Source organism: Salvelinus fontinalis, chromosome 7 (assembly GCF_029448725.1).
Source record: "Salvelinus fontinalis isolate EN_2023a chromosome 7, ASM2944872v1, whole genome shotgun sequence".
Taxonomy (NCBI): domain Eukaryota; kingdom Metazoa; phylum Chordata; class Actinopteri; order Salmoniformes; family Salmonidae; genus Salvelinus; species Salvelinus fontinalis.
Window position 1 is genome coordinate 62,409,072 of NC_074671.1, and position 17,527 is coordinate 62,426,598.

A 17,527-nucleotide genomic window follows, 5' to 3' on the forward strand; every position below is an offset into this window, starting at 1 on the left:
TGGAGTAGGGCTGGAGTAGGGCTGGAGCTGGGCTGGAGCTGGGCTGGAGTAGGGCTGGAGTAGGGCTGGAGCAGGGCTGGAGTAGGGCTGGAGCTGGGCTGGAGCAGGGCTGGAGTAGGGCTGGAGCTGGGCTGGAGTAGGGCTGGAGTAGGGCTGGAGCTGGGCTGGAGTAGGGCTGGAGTAGGGCTGGAGCTGGGCTGGAGCTGGGCTGGAGTAGGGCTGGAGTAGGGCTGGAGCAGGGCTGGAGTAGGGCTGGAGCTGGGCTGGAGCAGGGCTGGAGTAGGGCTGGAGCTGGGCTGGAGTAGGGCTGGAGTAGGGCTGGAGCTGGGCTGGAGTAGGGCTGGAGCAGGGCTGGAGCTGGGCTGGAGTAGGGCTGGAGCAGGGCTGGAGTAGGGCTGGAGCTGGGCTGGAGCAGGGCTGGAGTAGGGCTGGAGCTGGGCTGGAGTAGGGCTGGAGTAGGGCTGGAGCTGGGCTGGAGTAGGGCTGGAGCAGGGCTGGAGCTGGGCTGGAGTAGGGCTGTAGCTGGGCTGGAGTAGGGCTGGAGTAGGGCTGGAGTAGGGCTGGAGTAGGGTTGGAGCTGGGCTGGAGCAGGGCTGGAGGAGGGCTGGAGCAGGGCTGGAGCTGGGCTGGAGCAGGGCTGGAGTAGGGCTGGAGCAGGGCTGGAGTAGGGCTGGAGTAGGGCTGGAGTAGGGCTGGAGTAGGGCTGGGGGGATTGGACAGGGATATGTAGCAGGGCTGGGGGGTTTGGACAGGGATATGTAGCAGGGCTGGAGGGTTTGGACAGGGATATGTAGCAGGGCTGGAGGGTTTGGACAGGGATATGTAGCAGGGCTGGAGCAGGGCTGGGGGGATTGGACAGGGATATCCACCCATTGATTAGGAGGTGTTGACATGGGAAGAGGTCTGTGTTTTAACCTACCTAAACGTCATCATGACTCATAAGGAGTGTGTGTGTGTGTGTGTGTGTGTGTGTGTGTGTGTGTGTGCGTGCGTGCGTGCGTCCGTGCGTCCGTGCGTGCGTGTGTTTATCTGTGTGCTCAGTCTCAGAGCTCTCTCTGGCACAGCTAGACTTCCAGCATAGTTTGTCCATAAACAGGCATGATATGCATCACCATCCTCATCATCAGGAGACCCAGACGTTGCTATTCTCTTTAATCATCCCTTATGTCTCACTCACTTGTTTATGGCCTCTTTATCTGGTCTTTATTCTCATAGGTAGTCATCGGTGCCCTTTAATAACTGGACTAAAGACAAACACAACAGTTTTTAAGGAACACATTCTGATATTCAGATCAGTGAGTGTCTATATTAGGTGTGTAATGTTGGACACTCAGTTATTTGTGCCAGAACCAGCACCTCGTTGTCTAGGAGACACACTGCTGCCTGTGCACAGGGCCACGCCCACAGGGCCACGCCCACAGGGCCACGCCCACAGGGCCACGCCCACAGGGCCTGTTGTGGACAGGAATGTGAGAAATGAAATGGTTCAGCAGCAACATGAACACACAGAGATGCAGCTGAGTCCCTGACAAGAGCACTGCAAGACAACATGAACACACAGAGATGCAGCTGAGTCCCTGACAAGAGCACTGCAAGACAACATGAACACACAGAGATGCAGCTGAGTCCCTGACAAGAGCACTGCAAGACAACATGAACACACAGAGATGCAGCTGAGTCCCTGACAAGAGCACTGCAAGACAACATGAACACACAGAGGTGCAGCTGAGTCCCTGACAAGAGCACTGCAAGACAACATGAACACACAGAGATGCAGCTGAGTCCCTGACAAGAGCACTGCAAGACAACATGAACACACAGAGATGCAGCTGAGTCCCTGACAAGCGCACTGCAAGACAACATGAACACACAGAGATGCAGCTGAGTCCCTGACAAGAGCACTGCAAGACAACATGAACACACAGAGATGCAGCTGAGTCCCTGACAAGAGCACTGCAAGACAACATAAACACACAGAGATGCAGCTGAGTCCCTGACAAGAGCACTGCAAGACAACATGAACACACAGAGATGCAGCGGAGTCCCTGACAAGAGCACTGCAAGACAACATGAACACACAGAGATGCAGCGGAGTCCCTGACAAGAGCACTGCAAGACAACATGAACACACAGAGATGCAGCTGAGTCCCTGACAAGAGCACTGCAAGACAACATGAACACACAGAGATGCAGCTGAGTCCCTGACAAGAGCACTGCAAGACGACATAAACACACAGAGATGCAGCTGAGTCCCTGACAAGAGCACTGCAAGACAACATGAACACACAGAGATGCAGCTGAGTCCCTGACAAGAGCACTGCAAGACAACATGAACACACAGAGATGCAGCTGAGTCCCTGACAAGAGCACTGCAAGACAACATTACATTTACATTTAAGTCATTTAGCAGACGCTCTTATCCAGAGCGACTTACAAATTGGTGCATTCACCTTATATCCAGTGGAACAGCCACTTTACAATAGCGCATCTAAATCTTTTAAGAGGGGGGGGGGGGGGGGTAAGAAGGATTACTTTATCCTATCCTATCCTTTATCCTAACATGAACACAGAACTCTTCTCTGCCAATGATCTGATGTGATCTCCCCTGGGTTCAGCTGTAGTCCTGTCTGTTTAAATGATTTGATGTGATCTCCCCAGGGTTCAGCTGTAGTTCTGTCTGTTTAAATGATCTGATGTGATCTCCCCTGGGTTCGGCTGTAGTCCTGTCTGTTTAAATGATCTGATGTGATCTCCCCTGGGTTCAGCTGTTGTCCTGTCTGTTTAAATGATCTGATGTGATCTCACCTGGGTTCAGTTGTAGTCCTGTCTGTTTAAATGATCTGATGTGATCTCCCCTGGGTTCAGCTGTAGTCCTGTCTGTATAAATGATCTGATGTGATCTCCCCTGGGTTCAGCTGTAGTTTGGTCTGTTTAAATGATCTGATGTGATCTCCCCTGGGTTCAGCTGTAGTTTGGTCTGTTTAAATGATCTGATGTGATCTCCCCTGGGTTCAGCTGTTGTCCTGTCTGTTTTTAATTAAGACGTGGGAAGTAAGCTCATTAGCAGGAACTCCCTGATACGCTGGACGGAGGAAGGGGACAGGGAGGAGGAGGAGAGAAAAGGAGGCCTAGATCACCCCTCACAGGGGACAGAAAAGTGAGGATGAAGGAGGTATAGTTGGATGGCTGGATGGCTGGATGGATGGATGGAGGAGTATTGTCATGGACTGGTCCAGATTAGTATATGTGGAGCATAGATTTGGCTGAGGAAGACATTTCAGCCAGTCCAAGGCAGAACACATAATGTAGAACCACGGTACAGTAGCTGTATGAGCTCCTATCTGCATGCACTTGTGTATGTGCAATCATAATATGAATTTTTGTGTGTGTGTGTGTGTGTGTGTGTGTGTGTGTGTGTGTGTGTGTGTGTGTGTGTGTGTGTGTGTGTGTGTGTGTGTGTGTGTGTGTGTGTGTGTGTGTGTGTGTGTGTGTGTGTGTGTGTGTGTGTGTTGATAGGTAGGTTGTGGACTGGGGCGGGGGCCACAGACAGGAAAGGTGTTGTCTGTTTGGAAGTGTGTATCCGTCAGGGTGTTCTGTATATCCCCCCGTCAGGATCTCAGGAAGTCTATTTCCGTGTGGAACTGGAAGTGTGTGTTTCTGTAACTGACACTACATCCCAAACGGCATCCTATTCCCTATATAGTGCACTACTTTTTACCAGAGCCCTATGCCCGTGGTCTAAAGTAGTGCACTATATAGGGAATAGGGTGTCATTTGGAACGCAGATTCTGACACTGTAGTAACCAGGGGGAGTGTTGAGGCACACCGTTAGGGAACTCTGGGAACAGGGAGCGGTTCCTTTTGGATCCCGACTCCGGTCCCTGGCACTAGGCTCTCAGATCTGTGAGACTACAGGGACCTGACACACACACACATCTCTGAGTGATACTACAGTGACCTGACAGCTCATGGATCTGTAACAGCTGTTCTCAGAACCGTGTTCACAACACTAATGGAAAACAGATGATACTGTATTATGATTGGGAAGATAACGTGTTGGCTTGATACACTGTTGGTTCTGTTTCATATCAGGCCATTTCTTCAGAACTTGGAACTTGGAATTTGGAATCCACTTCGATGGGAATGGAATGGAACACAGTGTGTTCATTACTGTAATAGATGATGAGCCTAAGCTTCCAACATGGTATCCTCTGATTGAATGACAGTTGTTTGTCTACTGATGGCAGAATGATCCCTATAAGGGCTTCTTCCCAGCGTTCTACTGTAAAGGTCAAGCGAGGAGAAATATGTCAGAGTGGAGCTTTTATAAGCTTTGAGAACTTAAGCTGAGACAAGCAGCCTTTTATAAACTGAGACAAGAAGTTGTTGTTGGGAAAGATGCCAAAGTAGAGCTTTATAAAGTTGAGACAATAGTTTGTTGTTATTCTTGTTTAGAGGAGAAGTGCCTCAGTGATTGGTGTTTGCATAGTTCAGAGTGATTTGCTGTTACACTTAGTGCAGTTTGCAGTCTGTCATATTGTTTACAGTCTGTCATATTGTTTACAGTCTGCCATATTGTTTACAGTCTGTCATATTCTTACAGTCTGTCATATTGTTTACAGTCTGCCATATTGTTTACAGTCTGTCATATTGTTTACAGTCTGCCATATCGTTTACAGTCTGTCATATTGTTTACAGTCTGCCATATTGTTTACAATCTGTCATATTGTTTACAGTCTGTCATATTGTTTACAGTCTGTCATATTGTTTACAGTCTGCCATATTGTTTACAGTCTGTCATATTGTTTACAGTCTGTCATATTGTTTACAGTCTGCCATATTGTTTACAGTCTGTCATATTGTTTACAGTCTGTCATATTGTTTACAGTCTGCCATATTGTTTACAGTCTGTCATATTGTTTACAGTCTGTCATATTGTTTACAATCTGTCATATTGTTTACAGTCTGTCATATTGTTTACAGTCTGTCATATTGTTTACAGTCTGCCATATTGTTTACAGTCTGTCATATTGTTTACAGTCTGTCATATTGTTTACAGTCTGTCATATTGTTTACAGTCTGTAATATTCTTACAGTCTGCCATATTGTTTACAGTCTGTCATATTGTTTACAGTCTGCCATATTGTTTACAGTCTGTAATATTCTTACAGTCTGCCATATTGTTGACAGTCTGTCATATTGTTTACAGTCTGTCATATTCTTACAGTCTGCCATATTGTTTACAGTCTGCCATATTGTTTACAGTCTGCCATATTGTTTACAGTCTGCCATATTGTTTACAGTCTGTCATATTGTTTACAGTCTGCCATATTGTTTACAGTCTGCAATATTCTTTACAGTCTGTCATATTGTTTACAGTCTGCCATTTTGTTTACAGTCTGCCATATTGTTTACAGTCTGCAATATTCTTTACAGTCTGTCATATTGTTTACAGTCTGCCATATTGTTTACAGTCTGTCATATTGTTTACAGTCTGCCATATTGTTTACAGTCTGCCATATTCTTACAGTCTGCCATATTGTTTACAGTCTGTCATATTTTTTACATTGTATATTATTCTGTTTGTGTCACGTCGTGCTCAGCTCTAGTCAAATGGGTTAGAGGGATGCCTCGGACCATTGCTGCTTGAGTAACTGACCGGGTATCGAACCCGGTTCATCAGCATGCCACAAGACTATCTCGACCCACTGAGCTAAAGCCTAGGAATTATCTCAGGTGGTTAACACAAGTCTTTAGGTCTCAGACAAGGTTACTCATCATGCGAGAGTGGGTTCATCAAACCACTTCCGTTACCCCTGGTCATGTCCAGGGTGGGCAGGGTAGGAAGGATGATGGGGGGCTGATGGTGGGTGTTGTATGGCATGTTTGTGTAGTGAATTGTGTGTTCTGCTTTCGTTGCGGTGAAACATCTGGAGTCACTAATAAACTAACAGCCAAACAAAGTCTGTACTGCCAGTAAAGCTGGGATATCGATTTGATCTGCTGCCCTGGGAAACTGGAACTGCACACCTCTCTCTCTCTCGTAACTCCCTCCCACCTCCCCCTCTTATATCCCTCCTGTCTCGCCCTCATAACCTCTTTCTCTATCACCCATATTCTCCCTGCTCCTCCTCTCTCCTCATACTCCCTTACTTTCTGAGGGTAGTGACCTGATGCAATATGAGAGAGAGAGAGAGAGAGAGAGAGAGAGAGAGATAGAGAGAGAGAGAAAGAGACAGAGACAGAGACAGAGACAGAGACAGAGACAGAGAGAGAGAGAGAGAGAGAGAGAGAGAGAGAGAGAGAGAGAGAGAGAGAGAGAGAGAGAGAGAGAGAGAGAGAGAGAGAGAGAGAGAGAGAGAGAGAGAGCCCTACTGCCAGACCTTCCCTGACTTGTCAACAATTGTTGTGTTTGTCCATGTAGGGTAACTGTCATTGTCTATAGAAAGTCAGTGGAGAGTTAGTGGAGAGTTAGTGGAGAGTGTGGGGTTTGATGGTGTGTTTTCAGTGTGACGTCATATTGCGGTTCACCAGCCAGTGCATAACGAGGTGGCTTAATTGGAACGTCAAAGTAGTCCTCCTTATTCTGATGACACTCGCCCGCGCATGCACTCACTCACCAACTCACACCTCCTGATTCAGGAGGGCTTTTGTTATTGCACTAATGATATACTGTATCCTTATACTGTTCCTCATATACGGTGCAGAGATATGAGCATCTGGAAAATAGGATATACAATGTATAGCATACATCACCTCCCAAGCCACCTTAGGAGCAGAGGGTTGCCTTCAACAGGGTTTCAGAGGGCTGTTACAGTGCAGTCAGGATAACAGGTCTATGGGTCTAAGACAGGACTGGATCATATGAGTAATGATTGGGTTTATTGGTCTCACACAGGAGAAGAGATCAGTGATTTAAGAGGGGGGAGAAGGTGGTTATCCCCATGTCTCATACAGATGTAGGATCTTCATTTGAGCCAGTTTGCTACAGCAGAAAAATAATCCTGCAGCAACAGGAAATGTGATTTACTATATAGAGGATAATTCATGGGTGTTTTTGTAAGGGTTAATACATTATTCATTAGGGCGAATCAAGTCTGAAATGTCAAAGTGGAAATTACAAACTTTATAAGACTTTTTAACACTCAAATACACTAGAAGTTCGTGCAATGCAGGATGCAATGAAGATCCTCCATCTGTAGATAGGGTGCGGCTCTGCGGATGCCCTCTGCTCCAGGCTGTCCAACCTAATGTGTTTATATATCTGTCAGTGTGTGTCGGAGCTGTTGGGGGAAAAAGCAGAACACACATTTCCATCCCGTACGGACTAATAAAGGATATGGTATGTCTCAGTGTAGCTAGCTATAGTTGTTGGTGAGAGTCATAGGTCTGGGACCAGAGACACATGTTTCAGGGAGGATGTCCATCTTGTTCTAATAATTCTAGGGGAGGAGGCAGGAGGCAAACACGTGCACACAATCAATCAACTGTACAGACCTCAAGCGCACATCATTTCTGTTTATTCTTCTCATTCACATACTATAGGTTCCACACAACTCCTAGTACAGAGGCTAGAACAAGTATGTGAACCCTTTGGAATTACCTGGACTTCTGCATAAATTTGATCTGTTCTTCATCTAGGTCACAACAATAGACAAACCAGTCTGCTTATACTAATAACACACAAACAATTATACGTTTTCATGTCTTTATTGATCACACCGTGTAAACATTCACAGTGCAGGGTGGGAAAAGTAAGTGAACCCTTGGATTTAATAACTGGTTGACCCTCCTTTGGCAGGAATAACTTCAACCAAACGTTTTCTGTAGTTGCAGATCAGACCTGCACAACGGTCAGGAGGAATTTTGGACCGTTCGTCTTTACAAAACTGTTTCAGTTCAGTAATATTCTTGGGACGTCTGGTGTGAACCGCTCTCTCGAGGTCATGCCGCAGCATCTCAATCGGGTTGAGGTCAGGTCAGACGTGCAGCAATGTTTTTTTTGGACAGCAGTGGCTTCTTCCGTGATGTCCTCCCATGAACACCATTCTTGTTTAGCGTTTTACGTATCGTACAATCGTCAACAGAGATGTTAGCATGTTCCAGAGATTTCTGTAAGTCTTTAGCTGACATTAGGATTCTTCTTAATCTCATTGAGCATTCTGTTCTGTGCTCTTGCAGTCATCTTTGCAGGACGACCACTCTTAGGGAGAGTAGCAGTGCTGAACAGTGCTGAACTTTCTACACTTAGACAATTTGTCTTACCGTGGACTGATGAACATCAAGGCTTTTAGAGATACTTTTGTAACCCTTTCCAGCTTTATGCAGGTCAACAATTCTTAATCTTAGGTCTTCTGAGATCTCTCTTGTTCGAGGCATGGTTCACATCAGGCAATGCTTCTTGTGAATAGCAAACTCACATTTTGTGAGTGTTTTTTAAAGGGCAGGGCAGCTCTAACCAACATCTCCAATCTCGTCTCATTAATTGGACTTCAGGTTAGCTGACTCCTGACTCCAATTATCTTTTGGAGAAGTCATTAGCCTAGGGGTTCACATACTTTTTCCAAACTACACTGTGAATATTTAAACGATGTATTCAATATAGACAATAACAATACAATAATTTGTGTGTTATTAGTTTAAGCACACTATGGTGTCTGTTGTTGTGACTTAGATGAAGATCAGATCTAAATTTATGACCAATTTATGTAGAAATCCAGATAATTCCAAAGGGTTCACATACTTTTTCTTGCCACTGTATGTTTACAGATAAGTGGCAGTGTGAGAGGACTGGGAAAGAAGAGACTGATACAGAGAGTCCACTAACTAACAAGCTATAATAACCTCTTCTTGAACTTCAGCAGAACATCCATCATAGTTTGTATCCCAAATGGCACCCTATTCCCTTTATAGTGCACTACTTTTGACCAGAGCCCATAGAGCGTAGTGCACTATGTCGGGAATAGGGTTCCATTTGGGATGCAGGCCCTACTCTGTGTCATGACGCCTACACATGCACTTCTCCCCCTCATTCACTCCCTGCAGTCTTTCATCCATCCTCTCTCCCTTCTGCACACCTCCTCCTTGACTGTACTCCATCCCTCCATCCCTCCGTATATCTTCTATTATCTCTGATTAACAGACAGTCATCCTTCTCTCCCTCCTCTAGACCTTCTGCTCTATCACGACCCCTAGTGTTTGTTATACGTCATCACAGACTAGTTGGCCAGTTGTGCACTGGAGAGAATGGTAACTAGGTAAGAGATGAGTCCACAGACAATGGGTCATTTTGTTGACCGACAGGATTGGTTAAGCTGCTTTACGATCAATCAAAGGTGACAACACACACACACACACACACACACACACACACAGCAAAAACACACACATGATCGGGGTGAAAAAAATACAGAAGAGCAGAAACAAACACTCATGAAGGCTTGTAGTGTTGTACACACCATGATAATTAACACACTCAATTAGCCTACAAGCACAAACATATTCAAGTATTATCCTTCACAGACGGGTGTTTATTTATAGGATTAAGTCTAAGATTTCTAGTCTTCTGAGGATTGTTCAGGGTTGGAGTCAATTCTATTTAAAATCCAGTCAATTCAGGAAGTACACTGAAATTCCAACTCCAATTATCTTCGATGCTTTTCAATGAGGAACATTTGGAATTTGATTTACTTTCCCGAAATTGACTGGAAGTGAAATGGAATTGAAATGGAATTGACTGGAATTGAAATGGAATTGACTGGAATTGAAATGGAATTAACTGGAATTGAAATGGAATTGACTGGAATTGAAATGGAATTGAAATGGAATTGACTGGAATTGAAATAGAATTGACTGGAATTGAAATGGAATTGAAATGGAATTGACTGGAATTGAAATGGAATTGACTGAAATTGAAATGGAATTGAATGGAATTGAAATGGAATTGAAATGGAATTGACTGGAATTGAAATGGAATTGACTGGAATTGAAATGGAATTGAAATGGAATTGACTGGAATTGAAATGGAATTGATTGGAATTGAAATGGAATTGAAATGGAATTGACTGGAATTGAAATGGAATTGACTGGAATTGAAATGGAATTGAAATGGAATTGACTGGAATTGAAATGGAATTGACCCCAGCTCTGTTGCGGTTACACATCATGCGTTCTACAAGACTGGTCTCAGAACATATTTTATATTTGACTAAAATCCGTGCCACTCCAATAGAACATCTCCTTTTTGGCATATGTAAATCCAGGGACACTCAAATGAGTATGATATGTTACGTTGGTATGACAGTAGGTTACTTAAGGCAGAGCAAACGTTTAGCAAGCCAAAGGTTACGCATTTCAATGTAATCACAGACAACTTTAGCATTTTAGCTAATTAGCAACTTTGCAGCTACTTACTACTTTTTAGGTATTTTGCAACTACTTAGCATGTTAGCTAACCCTTCCCCTAACCCTTTAATCTAACTCCTAACCTTAACTCCTAAACTAATGTAGCATATCATACTAAAGCAGTTGAGTGTGATATATCATACTAAAGCAGTGGAGTGTGATATATCATACTAAAGCAGTGGAGTGTGATATATTATACTAAAGCAGTTGAGTGTGATATATCATACTAAAGCAGTTGAGTGTGATATATCATACTAAAGCAGTGGAGTGTGATATATCATACTAAAGCAGTGGAGTGTGATATATCATACTAAAGCAGTGGAGTGTGCTGTATCATACTAAAGCAGTGGAGTGTGATATATTATACTAAAGCAGTGGAGTGTGATATATCATACTAAAGCAGTGGAGTGTGATATATCATACTAAAGCAGTGGAGTGTGATATATCATACTAAAGCAGTGGAGTGTGATATATCATACTAAAGCAGTGGAGTGTGATATATCATACTAAAGCAGTGGAGTGTGATATATTATACTAAAGCAGTGGGGTGTGATATATCATACTAAAGCATTTGAGTGTGATATATCATACTAAAGCAGTGGAGTGTGATATATCATACTAAAGCAGTGGAGTGTGCTGTATCATACTAAAGCAGTTGAGTGTGATATATCATACTAAAGCAGTTGAGTGTGATATATCATACTAAAGCAGTGGAGTGTGATATATCATACTAAACGGGTCAAAGGATACTGGTGCGATCAAGACGTAAAATACGTCTTACAATTCGTATTATATTGTACGACCGCTATTACGTTGGTAAGCCAATCTAATGTGATCTAATGTAAAGTAACATATCATACTAAATGGAGTGGCATGGATACGTTTGCTCTGAGACCAGGTTTCAGCGGTCTACACCATGAGGCGAGAGCCAGGGATGTAGTGAGACTCTTTCCAGATGTTTGTCTCTCCACAGTTCTCTGTCTTCCTCTTGCACTGGTAACAGCGGCGGTACTGCTCACACTGGTCAATCAGCAGCCTGCTCCCAGACCTGTCAGAGACATCAGAGATCAACGTCAGAATGTGGTCAGTCAATCAGCAGACTGCTCCCAGACCTGTCAGAGACATCAGAGATCAACGTCAGAATGTGGTCAGTCAATCAGCAGACTGCTCCCAGACCTGTCAGAGACATCAGAGATCAACGTCAGAATGTGGTCAGTCAATCAGCAGACTGCTCCCAGACCTGTCAGAGACATCAGAGATCAACATCAGAATGTGATGGTACAGATAGAAGACGTCAACTATCATGATAGTGATCAACTCAATCAGCCGGTCCCAAATCACTACCTTTTTCTCCTTCTTGACCCTAGCCCCTGTCTGTAGGGTCTGGATAGGTATAAACAGTGTAGTGGTGGGGTCTGGATAGGTATAAACAGTGTAGTAGTGGATCTGAAGGGTCTGGATAGGTATAAACAGTGTAGTAGTGGATCTGTAGGGTCTGGATAGGTATAAACAGTGTAGTGGTGGTTCTGAAGGGTCTGGATAGGTATAAACAGTGTAGTAGTGGATCTGTAGGGTCTGGATAGGTATAAACAGTGTAGTGGTGTATCTGAAGGGTCTGGATAGGTATAAACAGTGTAGTGGTGTATCTGAAGGGTCTGGATAGGTATAAACAGTGTAGTGGTGTATCTGAAGGGTCTGGATAGGTATAAACAGTGTAGTGGTGGGGTCTGGATAGGTATAAACAGTGTAGTAGTGGATCTGAAGGGTCTGGATAGGTATAAACAGTATAGTGGTAGATCTGAAGGGTCTGGATAGGTATAAACAGTATAGTGGTGTATCTGTAGGGTCTGGATAGGTATAAACAGTGTAGTGGTGTATCTGAAGGGTCTGGATAGGTATAAACAGTGTAGTGGTGGGGTCTGGATAGGTATAAACAGTGTAGTAGTGGATCTGAAGGGTCTGGATAGGTATAAACAGTATAGTGGTAGATCTGAAGGGTCTGGATAGGTATAAATAGTGTAGTGGTGGGGTCTGGATAGGTATAAACAGTGTAGTAGTGGATCTGAAGGGTCTGGGTAGGTATAAACAGTGTAGTGGTGGATCTGAAGGGTCTGGATAGGTATAAACAGTATAGTGGTAGATCTGAAGGGTCTGGATAGGTATAAACAGTGTAGTAGTGGATCTGAAGGGTCTGGATAGGTATAAACAGTGTAGTAGTGGATCTGAAGGGTCTGGATAGGTATAAACAGTGTAGTAGTGGATCTGAAGGGTCTGGATAGGTATAAACAGTGTAGTAGTGGATCTGAAGGGTCTGGATAGGTATAAACAGTGTAGTAGTGGATCTGTAGGGTCTGGATAGGTATAAACAGTGTAGTGGTGGAGTCTGGATAGGTATAAACAGTGTAGTGGTGGATCTGAAGGGTCTGGATAGGTATAAACAGTGTAGTAGTGGATCTGAAGGGTCTGGATAGGTATAAACAGTGTAGTAGTGGATCTGTAGGGTCTGGATAGGTATAAACAGTATAGTGGTGGATCTGAAGGGTCTGGATAGGTATAAACAGTGTAGTGGTGGATCTGAAGGGTCTGGATAGGTATAAACAGTATAGTGGTGGATCTGAAGGGTCTGGATAGGTATAAACAGTATAGTGGTGGATCTGAAGGGTCTGGATAGGTATAAACAGTATAGTGGTGGATCTGAAGGGTCTGGATAGGTATAAACAGTGTAGTGGTGGATCTGAAGGGTCTGGATAGGTATAAACAGTATAGTGGTGGATCTGAAGGGTCTGGATAGGTATAAACAGTATAGTGGTGGATCTGAAGGGTCTGGATAGGTATAAACAGTGTAGTGGTGGATCTGAAGGGTCTGGATAGGTATAAACAGTGTAGTGGTGGATCTGAAGGGTCTGGATAGGTATAAACAGTGTAGTGGTAGATCTGAAGGGTCTGGATAGGTATAAACAGTGTAGTGGTGTATCTGAAGGGTCTGGATAGGTATAAACAGTGTAGTGGAGGATCTGTAGGGTCTGGATAGGTATAAACAGTGTAGTGGTGGATCTGAAGGGTCTGGATAGGTATAAACAGTGTAGTAGTGGATCTGAAGGGTCTGGATAGGTATAAACAGTATAGTGGTAGATCTGAAGGGTCTGGATAGGTATAAACAGTGTAGTAGTGGATCTGAAGGGTCTGGATAGGTATAAACAGTGTAGTGGTGGATCTGAAGGGTCTGGATAGGTATAAACAGTGTAGTGGTGGATCTGAAGGGTCTGGATAGGTATAAACAGTATAGTGGTAGATCTGAAGGGTCTGGATAGGTATAAACAGTGTAGTAGTGGATCTGAAGGGTCTGGATAGGTATATACAGTATAGTGGTAAATCTGAAGGGTCTGGATAGGTATAAACAGTGTAGTGGTGGATCTGTAGGGTCTGGATAGGTATAAGCAGTGTAGTGGAGGATCTGAAGGGTCTGGATAGGTATAAACAGTGTAGTGGTGGATCTGAAGGGTCTGGATAGGTATAAACAGTGTAGTAGTGGATCTGAAGGGTCTGGATAGGTATAAACAGTGTAGTGGTGGATCTGAAGGGTCTGGATAGGTATAAACAGTGTAGTGGAGGATCTGAAGGGTCTGGATAGGTATAAACAGTGTAGTGGTGGATCTGAAGGGTCTGGATAGGTATAAACAGTGTAGTGGTGGATCTGAAGGGTCTGGATAGGTATAAACAGTGTAGTGGTGGATCTGAAGGGTCTGGATAGGTATAAACAGTGTAGTGGTGGGGTCTGGATAGGTATAAACAGTATAGTGGTAGATCTGAAGGGTCTGGATAGGTATAAACAGTGTAGTGGTGGGGTCTGGATAGGTATAAACAGTGTAGTGGTGGATCTGAAGGGTCTGGATAGGTATAAACAGTGTAGTAGTGGATCTGAAGGGTCTGGATAGGTATAAACAGTATAGTGGTAAATCTGAAGGGTCTGGATAGGTATAAACAGTGTAGTAGTGGATCTGAAGGGTCTGGATAGGTATAAACAGTGTAGTGGTGGGGTCTGGATAGGTATAAACAGTGTAGTAGTGGATCTGAAGGGTCTGGATAGGTATAAACAGTATAGTGGTAAATCTGAAGGGTCTGGATAGGTATAAACAGTGTAGTGGTGGGGTCTGGATAGGTATAAACAGTGTAGTGGTGGGGTCTGGATAGGTATAAACAGTGTAGTGGTGGATCTGAAGGGTCTGGATAGGTATAAACAGTGTAGTAGTGGATCTGAAGGGTCTGGATAGGTATAAACAGTATAGTGGTGGATCTGAAGGGTCTGGATAGGTATAAACAGTGTAGTGGGAAAGCTTCCATCCTATTGTTTCCATCTTACAGATCTGTAAACATAGAAGGGTTAGGGCCAATCCAGGTTGTGAGTTGAGTATATTACCTGATGAATTCCTTCTCCTCTCTGTCTCGGTGGCGTTTCAGGTCGGCGCTGCGTCTCCAGGTGTCCTCCAACGAGGCCCGCAGGTTACGCAGCTTCTCAAAGCGTTTGATGTGGTCGTTTATCAGTCTGCCAGGAGAGAGAGTGAGAGGAAAATATAGAAACAGATCATATAGACAAGACATCTTATATAAAATGGCCTTTAACCTTTAAGCTTTAACCTTTAAGCTTGAACCGTTCCACATACCAATGTTTTCTGCATTCTCATTTTATTCACTCACTTTCTGAATTTCAAGTGAAGAATTTCACCCTCCCCGTCTCTCTATGACTCCCTCTCTCTCCCTTTCTCCCACCTCTCTCTCCCTCTCTCCCTTTCTCCCACCCCCCCCCCACTCACTCCTTCCTGTTCCTGTTGGCATCTCTCTCTCCCTCTCTCCCATCTCTCTCTCCCTTTCTCCTCCCTCTCTCCCCCCACTCCCCCGTCTCTCTATGACTCCCTCTCTCTCCCACCTCTCTCCCACCTCTCTCCCACCCCCCCTCACTCCTTCCTGTTCCTGTTGAGCATCTCTCGCTCCCTCTCTCCCATCTCTCTCTCCCTTTCTCCCCCCTCTCTCCCCCCACTCCCCCGTCTCTCTATGACTCCCTCTCTCTCCCACCTCTCTCCCACCCCCCCTCACTCCTTCCTGTTCCTGTTGAGCATCTCTCTCTCCCTCTCTCCCACCTCTCTCTCCCTTTCTCCCACCTCTCTCTCCCTTTCTCCCACCTCTCTCTCCCTCTCTCTCTCCCCTCCCCACTCACTCCTTCCTGTTCCCATTGAGCATCTCTCTCTCGTTCTTCTGTTTGGTGCTGCGGTGAAGGAGCAGCTCTTTTCTCTTGTTATTAGCCGTGGTCAGCTGTTCCTGGTAGACCTTCTCCGCCCGCTGCCTCTGCTCTGACAGCCCAGCAGGGGTACAGTCCAGCTGGCCAAACACAGGGCCGTCCGAGTCGGGCAGGCGCGCTGGGAGGCCCGAGCCCTGGTACTCCACCTGGTAGATACGTTAATGAAATAACATCCATTAGATTTGTGGAGCATCAAGATCATCACATTATTTTTCTACTCAACCTGGGTGAAGATTACAATCACAAAGGAGCTCACAACTACTGGAAAGTCATCTGTCATCTATAAGTAGTGGAATCTCTCAACTGTGACTTCCTGTTCTCGGTTAAAGAAGAGCCATTAGATCAGCAGAGTATGAAGATCACCAGTGTGCTGGGATTGTTTTCTACTCAACCTGGACTAGACATAGACACCACAGAGGAGCTGGACTACTGTTCAACCTGGACTAGACATAGACACCACAGAGGAGCTGGACTACTGTTCAACCTGGACTAGACATAGACACCACAGAGCAGCTGGACTACTGTTCAACCTGGACTAGTCATAGACACCACAGAGGAGCTGGACTACTGTTCAACCTGGACTAGACATAGATACCACAGAGGAGCTAGACTACTGTTCAACCTGGACTAGACATAGACACCACAGAGCAGCTGGACTACTGCTCAACCTGGACTAGACATAGATACCACAGAGGAGCTGGACTACTGTTCAACCTGGACTAGACATAGACACCACAGAGGAGCTGGACTACTGTTCAACCTGGACTAGACATAGACACCACAGAGGAGCTGGACTACTGTTCAACCTGGACTAGACACCACAGAGGAGCTGGACTACTGTTCAACCTGGACTAGACATAGACACCACAGAACAGCTGGACTACTGTTCAACCTGGACTAGACATAGACACCACAGAGCAGCTGGACTACCGTTCAACCTGGACTAGTCATAGACACCACAGAGGAGCTGGACTACTGTTCAACCTGGACTAGACATAGACACCACAGAGCAGCTGGACTACTGTTCAACCTGGACTAGACATAGACACCACAGAGCAGCTGGACTACTGTTCAACCTCGACTAGTCATAGACACCACAGAGGAGCTGGACTACTGTTCAACCTGGACTAGTCATAGACACCACAGAGGAGCTGGACTACTGTTCAACCTGGACTAGACATAGACACCACAGAGCAGCTGGACTACTGTTCAACCTGGACTAGACATAGACACCACAGAGGAGCTGGACTACTGTTCAACCTGGACTAGACATAGACACCACAGAGCAGCTGGACTACTGTTCAACCTGGACTAGACATAGACACCACAGAGCAGCTGGACTACTGTTCAACCTGGACTAGACATAGACACCATAGAGGAGCTGGACTACTGTTCAACCTGGACTAGACATAGACACCACAGAGGAGCTGGACTACTGTTCAACCTGGACTAGACACCACAGAGGAGCTGGACTACTGTTCAACCTGGACTAGACATAGACACCACAGAACAGCTGGACTACTGTTCAACCTGGACTAGACATAGACACCACAGAGCAGCTGGACTACCGTTCAACCTGGACTAGTCATAGACACCACAGAGGAGCTGGACTACTGTTCAACCTGGACTAGACATAGACACCACAGAGCAGCTGGACTACTGTTCAACCTGGACTAGACATAGACACCACAGAGCAGCTGGACTACTGTTCAACCTCGACTAGTCATAGACACCACAGAGGAGCTGGACTACTGTTCAACCTGGACTAGTCATAGACACCACAGAGGAGCTGGACTACTGTTCAACCTGGACTAGACATAGACACCACAG

At 45.2% G+C, this 17,527-nt stretch overlaps 1 protein-coding gene across 1 annotated transcript in view; it reads right to left on the minus strand.

Annotated features, from left to right (window-relative positions):
- Positions 1–9,501: 9,501 nt before the first annotated feature.
- Positions 9,502–17,527, minus strand: part of LOC129859977 (coiled-coil domain-containing protein 81-like) — a 38,486-nt gene continuing 30,460 nt past the window's right edge. The window contains exons 12-14 of the mRNA XM_055930267.1: positions 15,617–15,843; positions 14,822–14,947; positions 9,502–11,452 (exon numbers count right to left, since the gene is read on the minus strand). Of these exons, the coding sequence (XP_055786242.1) occupies positions 11,314–11,452; positions 14,822–14,947; positions 15,617–15,843 (492 nt within the window). The 3' untranslated portion in view covers positions 9,502–11,313. The remainder of the gene's footprint in view (positions 11,453–14,821; positions 14,948–15,616; positions 15,844–17,527) is intronic.